Genomic DNA, 9,314 nt, shown 5'->3' with positions numbered 1-9,314 from the left:
AATAAGTGACATCCAGAGTAATATGAATAAATTAATAGTTAATAGATAAAACTTCTGTGAAAATAATTTCTAATCCAAAATAATTATATTATTTTATATATAATGTTATTTTTTGTAATAAATAGTTATATTCTTAAAATTTATTGCATTAGATATTGGTCTCGCTATCGAATGAAGAATGGCGATCAGCCTTGGCAAGTACCGAGAGTTCTCTGACGTTACTCCATCCAACTACATTGGAAATTCAGTTCCACAAGTGCCTAGTGACGGACGATCCTTTGTTGCCGAAGTTACGACTTCTCGGTCGCCTACCTTCAGTTACAGTGAACATAACGGATGTTCGACTGCTTCAGGCGCTCTCAATCGCGCAGAGCATTTCTTCACCTCAGGAGGAAAAACCTGGAGAGTTGCACCGTACCTCTCTCTCCAAGTCCATCTCGCAGTTATCACTGAAGGAACTGGGCACCACAATATCCAACATCGCTGATAAAAGAAAGCAGCAGCAAGCAACAGCTCCAATGAAACAGACCACTGACTTGGAGATGAAATTCGAGATGAAGGAGTTCACGCTGTCGGTTTCCAGACAACGAGATAATGTCACAGTACCCTTGGAATTTATCAGGTTTGAAACGAATGCTTCGTGTTTTTATTTTAATTACCTTATAATGAAATTTTTTATTGACACCTGATGAAAATTTTTCTGAGAATTGCTTGTATAATTTGTCATAATTTTTATACAAATTTTAGAACTTTTCAGAATTTCTGAATAATTTTATAACTTTTTTCTGAGAACATTCTTAGATTTTTTTATATAAATTGAAATAGTTCAGAATAAATATTTACATCTTTTAAAAATTTTTTTACCTAAGTGAATTCTGAAAAATTCTAACATTTCTAAGAGATTCCTCGTTTTCTAATTTTTGATGAAATCTTACAAAATCTGAAAAGATTTTTTAAGTTTAAGATATATTTCAGAAATCGTAGAATGAGAAATTTTTTAAATCTTAGAATATATCAGAATTATCATGTATATAAAAAATTATCACATATAAAAAATTTTAAGAAAAAATGTAGGCTGACTTTCTTGTAGATGACTGGTAGTTGACTTTCTCTTGATTTCTAAAAAGTGTTCTAAATATATAAAAATTCTATATATAGATATATAATTTAATATGCATAATCTGAATGGTTCAAATTATAAATTAATTAAATATATAATACATTAAGAAGGGCTACAAACCAAGTGAAAACACTAAAATGTAAGTGCTAAGCAAAATATATTAGTAAGCGCTAAAACAAATTAAAACAAAAATAAATAGAAATTAATATAAAACAAAATGAATATAAAACGGCGTTTCGACTCCGATCGGGTCATTATCAATGTTAGACGTGTAAAAACTTTTAATAAATTAATAATATAAACATATTTGAAATAGCAACAGCCTATAACTAAAAATTACAAACTACGAAAATAAAAATTTTTTTAATTATACTAACTTCAGTTGGATGTACAAAAAGGTAGTAAAATAACCTACTATGGTTATCACAACGGTATTAAAAATATTACTGTTGTATCCAATAGAAATCATTTTTGTAATTGTGCGCAAAATGGTACAGAGAAACTTCGCTATAGACATGTCGCAAAATACGTTAGTTAATATATTAAATTCATGTTGATGAAAAATAGCTAATAAAACAGTCTGTCACAAAATAACAATATAAAGTATAAAATAAGGAACGTTTGTTAATAAAAGAAAATCGTTAGTATAAAGACCTTCAAAACATTTTCAATGCTAAGTATTAATAACATTAGTTAGAATGTGAAAAAATATAATATCAGTTGTATAAAAATTTGAGATTCAAAAAGCAATCAGTCTGTTAAAATAATATAAAGTATGAAAAAATATTCATTGATAAAGAGCTCATATAAAAAAGGAAAAAATCTTAAAATAAATACCTTAAAATTAGTTCCAATATTAAATAAAATAGTATCAGAATATAAAAATATCGGAACAAAAAAGGTTTAAAACTCGAAATATAAACAGTGTGCCGATATATGTACAGTAATAAGATAAATAAGCAATTTGCGATGGGAACTTGACATTCAAAACGGTAATGAGAAAAACTAACAAGAAGTAAGAAGCACAAAGGAGGGGATACGAAATAAAGGAGAAAGAATAGCAATTAAGAGAGAGGAAAAAAGAATAGAAAACTAAAAAAGAGAAAGAGACTGAATAATAGGATGATTCATGTAGAGATTCAGTATCGTTTTGCTTATTTAGACTCTGTTTTTGCTTCTTTATATGAACCATCTCCGATATCAAGCATTTATTATAGGAAGATTCTCTATCAAGAATTCTCACTATCCCAATCAAATTCATAGTTACAATCCACTCGATGGTTCGTAATGACTGATGGCGATCCCGTTTTTTTTCTAATATCAGACATATGTAGTCTGGTTTTTAGCTTTCTCTTGGTTTGCCTGTAACTAGCATCACAATCTACACAAGATATTTTGTAGACAACTTCCTGGTTAGAGAAAATGTCGAACTGATCTTTGCCTTTTTTTTATGTGGTTTTTTAGGGTATTCGGAATGGAATAAGCCAAATTACAGTTTATTTTCCAAGCAACTGACCTAAAGCTTTCAGAAATAGACTTAACGTAAGGGATGGTAAAAAACTTTTTAGCACGAATATTCTTGTTAAGAGCATGAGAATTTTGTGTACTGTTGTTCCTATGAATATGATAATTCAATCTATTATTGATAGTTGAGAAGATGAAATGAAGTGGATAACAATTTTGTAAAAATATATTGATAATATCAATAAAATTTTTTTTTCCTGGAAAACAGAATGAAACAACAATATAACTCTGTTTACGGTACCTATGACAACACCTTTTATGACATAATGGATAGTGAGAGTGAAAGTTAAGAAATTTTCTCGAGAGCAAGTCGGTTTTTTATATCTATCAAAAATAATTGAGTTATTGTCAACATGATGGTGGTGTCTAAAAAATTCAATCTACCATTGGTCCCAATTTCCATGGTGAACTGCAATCGGGGGTGTAAAGAGTTAAAAACAATTTGAACATTGTTCAGAATAGCAGAAGGAGTCGCCAGAATAATATCATCCACATATCTGTAATAGAACAAAGGTTGTAATGGTAATCTTTCTAAAGTAGAAGACTCAAGATCTCGTAATACTATTTCAGCTATTACAGGGGACAATGGAGACCCCATTAGGGTACTAAAAATTTGTTTATAGAATACATTATTAAAAAAAAACAGTTAAATTCAAGACATATGGCTATAAGAAATTCATCTAAAGGTATAATAGTATTCATAGATATATGACTCCATCTCCTCACGATGTTCTCAGATGCCAATTTTATGGAACATTTATAAATAATGAAATTACATCTAAAGATGCCAAAGTATAGCTAGGATTAAAAAACATTCCGTTTAGGTTGTCTACCAAATGGAAGCTATTTTTCACCTGGTCACGTCCTTCAGGAATACTATTATGTCAGGAATAATATTATGTAGAAATAGGGAAAAATAATAAACTGGACTGTTTATCAAAGAAACAATAACCTTTGACGGATTACTAGGCTTATGGATTTTAGGTAAGGCTCTAGAAGAATTGCCATCTGTAGTCAATAATTGTCGATATACTGAATCTTTTATGTAGCTCTTGTTTTTCCATCTTACCAATATATTACGCAAGTCGTTAGTCAATTAGTGGGATCCTTCTCTATTCTAAGGTATGTGTCAGTGTCTGAAAATATTTCTTCCATTTTTTTAACATAATCGGTCCTATTCAAAACTACGGTTACGTTTCCCTTATTAGCACGTATGACTAGCAAATTATTTTTATCTTTAATGAATTTATTAGTGAATTCTAACCATGATGATACCTACTTATCTATCGGATTATAAGAAGGAAACTATTGAGAAAATCTATTAAGAATTGAAACTGAATTGTTTCTGGTGAAATTAACAATATTCTTAGGATGACCACAAATGTTATTTTCTACATTTTTTATGAACTTGATCAAAGTTCTTTCTATGTTATGTTTACTAATAGGTAGACCGAAGCCTTCTCCCAATTGTAATAATAGTTTAACATCTCTGGGAATATTAACGTCACTTAAATTAATGAACCAATTATCATGAGTTGAGTCGAGATGAGATGCTTCCCCAAAATTATTAGGAGAAATAAAAACTTTTCCAAGTTTGTTAGACGTGTCTAAAACTATAGGGTTGTTATAGTGTAAATTTGAATTCGATAAGTTACTTTCAGACACCACACACGTATAAGAGATAGACTTAATCTGAGATTTTTTAGTCATGGTTTAGATTACAACCATTGAATTTTTTTATTAATTTTAAAAGTTTGATTTACAAAATAAGAGTTGTTAATTTTGTCCAGATATATAAAGAAGCTGCATAACACAGGTTCAGGAACAACATCAGGAATCAGATTAGAGATGTGAAATATAAATTCTGGTGGATTCTAGATGGCAATAAGTATCTCTAAGCTCCAAACGCAATATTGCTTTAACATTATTATTCTGTATTCTTGTTAGTCGCTTATAATAAGATGTATTGTAAAAAGACCTTTTTGTACATCCAGCTGAAGTCAGTACAATTAAAAAAGTTTTTATATATATATATATATTTTTGTAGTTTGTAATTTTTAATTATAGGCCATTGCTATTTCAAATATGTTTATACTATTAATTTATTGAAAGTTTTTACACTAACATTGATAATAACCTAATCAAAGTCGAAACGCCGTTTTTCTTATATCCTTTTCTATTTATTTTTGTTTTCACTTAGTTTGTAGTCCTTAATATATATTTAATTAATAAATAATTTAATTGTATGAAAATTCTTAGCAAGGACTTCAACGAGTTTCTGAATTTACTCGTTCCTTTCAGATTCCAGGTGCTGCAGCTGGAGGCGGAAATGTTACAACGTACGTACGATCAAGAGGTGCAGTTGAGACTGGGTGGCGTGCAGATGCGGCAACTGTACGAGGGTCAGGAGATCTTCATGGTCAACACGCCGATGTCGGCCGGCGGAGATGAGTATTTGATCATCGTGCGATATGTAAATGTAAACAAGCGCTCGCCGGAGTTTACTACGCGCCACGGTTCTGTCGTGAAACTGCTTCGACTGGAATTTACCTCGCTGGACACATTGTTACATCAAGAAGCTCTCATCGAACTGTTGCGATTTAGCACGTACATTCAGGACCGAATGAACTCGCTCGAAGATATTCAGAAGAAGGAAACTGAACGTTCTCGACCGATCCGTTTGACCTCTATTCAGGAGGAAACTTCTGGTTTTCTCAAAGAACAGTTACAGAAACAAAGATTGAGACCCACCGGACAACGTAAAAAACAAACCGTTGAGTGCATTGATCTAAAAGTAAACGCCAAGATTGGCTCGATCAATCTGAAGATTTCCAGCGCCACCCGAGACATTACCGCGTTCTATATTGAAGGCATCAGCGCCAGTTTTCTCAGCAAGTCTTCGTATTTGCAAGTGAATGCTGATCTGACCTCTATCAGTATTAAAGATCTGAATCCTGTTTCTATGTACAAGGATATAGTGACTGTGGAAGGTACTGAGTCTCTGCAGGTAGGTGCTTTTATATTTATTTTACATTTTCAGTTATTTCTTTAATCCTAATCGACATTCGTGGTTCCAATGGACTTAGATATTTTTTTCAGAACTATGTTGCGAAAAATTGTTTGTAACAAATGTTTTTCACAATCTCACAATTTTTAATTACATAATTTTATTTTGTAATCGGATTTTGGAAATGAAAAATGAAAAAATCGATCAATTATATTAAACAAAAATACATTAATTTAAAGTGCATTAGATCCGAAAAATTAGAAAATTTGGGAGCGAACATAAATTAGGATTAAAAGTAATTGTCGTCTTTTATTTTCACATCAGATCCAAGCGATAATGTATAACATCGAAGAATGGGAAAGGGACAAGAACAACATGTCTGTCAAGGTGTCGATGGGTTGCCATCGCATTGTCTTCTTGAATGCATTCGTCACCAGCGTTATGGATTTCCTAAACAACTTTCAAACGGCGCAGAAAGCTATCAAAGACGCATCAGCGGCGGCGGCAGAAGCCGCGAAGACCAACATCAAGGATGTCCAACAAAGTGCCTCACGCATCGAGCTAAATGTTAGGATTAATGCACCCGTTATATACGTGCCGATGAGCTCCAAGAATGAGCATAGCTTAATGCTAGACATGGGCAATCTTACGGTACAGAATGATAAGTTTATTCTGAATTGCAGATCAATTTAGCTCCAATTGAAGAATTTAGAAATTTCGTAGAATTAAATAGATATATATAATATATATATATATACACACACGTACAAATCTATCATATTAATTTTATATGGAATCAATTTCGATAAATAATTACATTAGACTGATTTATAATGTTATTTTTACGAGACATGTTATAATTATTGTGTAAACATAATCATTTTTTAACAAGCTAATGTTTCACCTTTTAAAGTAAAAGATTATTATTTTTTAATATTTTTGAGAAATAAAAAATATAAATTTAATTTAAATATTATTAAAAATCAATTTTAACTTAAATATAACTTATATAACTAAATATAACTTATATAAAAAAAATAAATACGCCCCTATAATATTCTATGCAAACAGGTATGTAACGTCTTCAAAAAGCTGGATGTAATGAACGAGGAAATCGATGAGTATCCCGTGGTCGATGAAATGAAAATCGAGCTGCAGAACTTGAAATTATCTCGAGTTCGACTAAACACAAAACAATTCACCAGCAAGAACGAGGTGCTGCTGCTGGAACCAGTAACGTTTACGCTACTAATGAAGCGAAATCTTTCTACCGCCTGGTTTACTTCTATTCCGGACATTGATATGTTTGGCAGATTGAACAAAATCAATCTACTGTTGAGTAAAGAGGATTACGCTACGGTTTTGAAAGTGCTGGAGCAGAATCTGGGCGAGACTTTTGAAGACTCGAAACCCGTGCAAGCCGTGCCATCCGCCGTGAAATCTGAATACAGCGGAGACCTTGAGGTGAATGATCGTTGCGATAATATACAACAATTATTAAATAACTACACTGTATGACAAAGTTTCTATTTCTCAACATCTGAATGGTGATTCTCATATATTATTTTTAATAAAAGGTTTTATATCATTACATTTATTATTTTTTTGTATATTACAAAAATTGGTTAAATTTTTTATAATTATGTTACTGCATTATATAAAGAATTTAAAGTAATTTTTAAAAATTGAAGGGTGTAAAATTTTTTCGAAAGCATATTCTTTAGTGTAAAAAATCTTGCGAGAAACATCCCTTGCTTATTGAAAAACAGAAAAATTGTTAAAAATTTGTTTCATTGTGTTATTGACTAAATACATATATTTGACATTTGCTGTATTAAGATTCAACCGGCTTACAAATACGAGATCGACGCATCGCGAGAAACACCATTGACTGAAACACAAGAACGACACGCTCACACATCCGTGAAGTTTGAGTTCATTATGGATAGTCTGGTGATCAATCTCTTCACCGGCGGCTCTAAGTTATTGCAGTCGCGGACGTCACCGATGCACCTGCCCGAGCATGGACTAGCTCGCTTCAGTCTCACACACTTTGCCCTGAAAGGCCGTGTATTCGCAGACGGTCTACTGGCCACGTCGATTCTTCTAATGAACTGCACGTTAGATGACATGCGGCAGAGTCGAGAGGGTTCACTGGTGCGAATCATGGAAAGGACCAGCAGCGTGCCGTTGTCAGGGCCGAGCGAGGATCATCTCGATAAAGAACACGCCAAGTACAATGCCAGGAGTATGTTGGACGTGACAGTGCGCCAAAGCCCGAACGACACGTTCGCCGACGTGCGAGTGTTTTCTTTCAGCATCATTGTTTCCCTCGATTATCTCATGAAAATCAAGGACTTCTTCGATGTGGATGGGCTGAACAAGACTGCTACTACTTCCTCTTCGAAAAACGAATTGGTGGCATCAAAGAAAAAGTCGGCGCAGCAGCAGTCGGCTGCCTCGACACTCAAAATGTTAACTGTGAATCTGCACGTGGAAAAGCCAGATATTATCTTGCTCGAAGACATGGACGATATCAACTCGAATTGCATAGTATTGAATACAGAATTGTTGCTGAAGGTGCGTATCATGGGAGAGCACCAGGTGATCTCGGGTTCCATTAAAGACCTCTCGCTACTGGCGGGGATATATAATCCTGCAAAGAGGGCTGACTGGATCTATCAGGTATAGCATACATATACATAATGTTTTATATAATACATATTTATGTATAAAAAAAGTTTAGCGGTAATTTAGAACGTGGATCAAAAATTATTTCAACAAGAAGTAGACATGTTTGGAGAAAATAATTCAGATAAAATAAAAAATTTTTATTTAAGCTATAAGATTGTACCGTCGTGAAGTTAGCCCCCAACATTAAAAAAAATTAAGTTTCTATAGCTCATTCGATTGCTCATCGTTTGCACATGTATGCACATTTCGAATTTTCGTTTGCACACTTTCAGTTTAAAAGTTATTCAAAAAACAAATTTGGGGGGGCCAACTTCACACTAGCCCCCCAACTTCAAGCAAATGGGTTCGAAAAGGTCTTAATCGATAGATTTTCGTTTGCACATTTCGAAACAATTCGATTTTTCATTTGCACACCCGTACTTTAAAAGTTATTAACAATTAAAGATTCAGACATAACAAAAAGAGCGTTTTCGGTCCGAATTCAAGAGAATCGAGCTCAAAATGACATCAATCGATAGGATTTCGTTTGCACATTGCGAAACAAGTCGAATTTTCGTTTGCACACTTATAGTTTAAAAGTTATTAACAAATAAGTATGGGGGGGGGCCAACTTCACACTAAAAAACTTAAAAATCGAACTGTTTCGCAATGTGCAAACAAAGTCCTATCGATTCATGCTATTATGAACCAATTTCTATCGAATTCGAGCCGGAATCGTATTTTTTACGTAGTGTGAAATTGGCCCCCCAACACTCATTTGTTAATAACTTTTAAACTATAAGTGTGCAAACGAAAATTCGACTTGTTTCGCAATGTGCAAACAAAATTCTATCGATTGATGTCATTTTGAGCTCGATTCTCTTAAATTCGAACCGAAAACGCTCTTTTTGTTATGTCTGAAACTTTAATTGTTAATAACTTTTAAAGTACGGGTGTGCAAACGAAAAATCGAATTGTTTCGAAATGTGC

The 9,314-nt window shown here is 33.0% G+C and overlaps 1 protein-coding gene across 1 annotated transcript in view; it reads left to right on the top strand.

The window, feature by feature from the left end:
• Positions 1–9,314, top strand: part of Vps13 (vacuolar protein sorting 13C) — a 30,618-nt gene that overhangs the window by 7,644 nt on the left and 13,660 nt on the right. Inside the window, exons 9-13 of the mRNA XM_018513464.1 lie at positions 153–622; positions 4,946–5,651; positions 5,976–6,302; positions 6,723–7,115; positions 7,491–8,336. Of these exons, the coding sequence (XP_018368966.1) occupies positions 153–622; positions 4,946–5,651; positions 5,976–6,302; positions 6,723–7,115; positions 7,491–8,336 (2,742 nt within the window). The remainder of the gene's footprint in view (positions 1–152; positions 623–4,945; positions 5,652–5,975; positions 6,303–6,722; positions 7,116–7,490; positions 8,337–9,314) is intronic.

The sequence above is a fragment of the Trachymyrmex cornetzi genome, unplaced genomic scaffold (assembly GCF_001594075.2).
Source record: "Trachymyrmex cornetzi isolate Tcor2-1 unplaced genomic scaffold, Tcor1.1 scaffold1160, whole genome shotgun sequence".
Lineage (NCBI taxonomy): Eukaryota > Metazoa > Arthropoda > Insecta > Hymenoptera > Formicidae > Trachymyrmex > Trachymyrmex cornetzi.
This window is presented reverse-complemented; position numbering and strand designations above follow the sequence as displayed.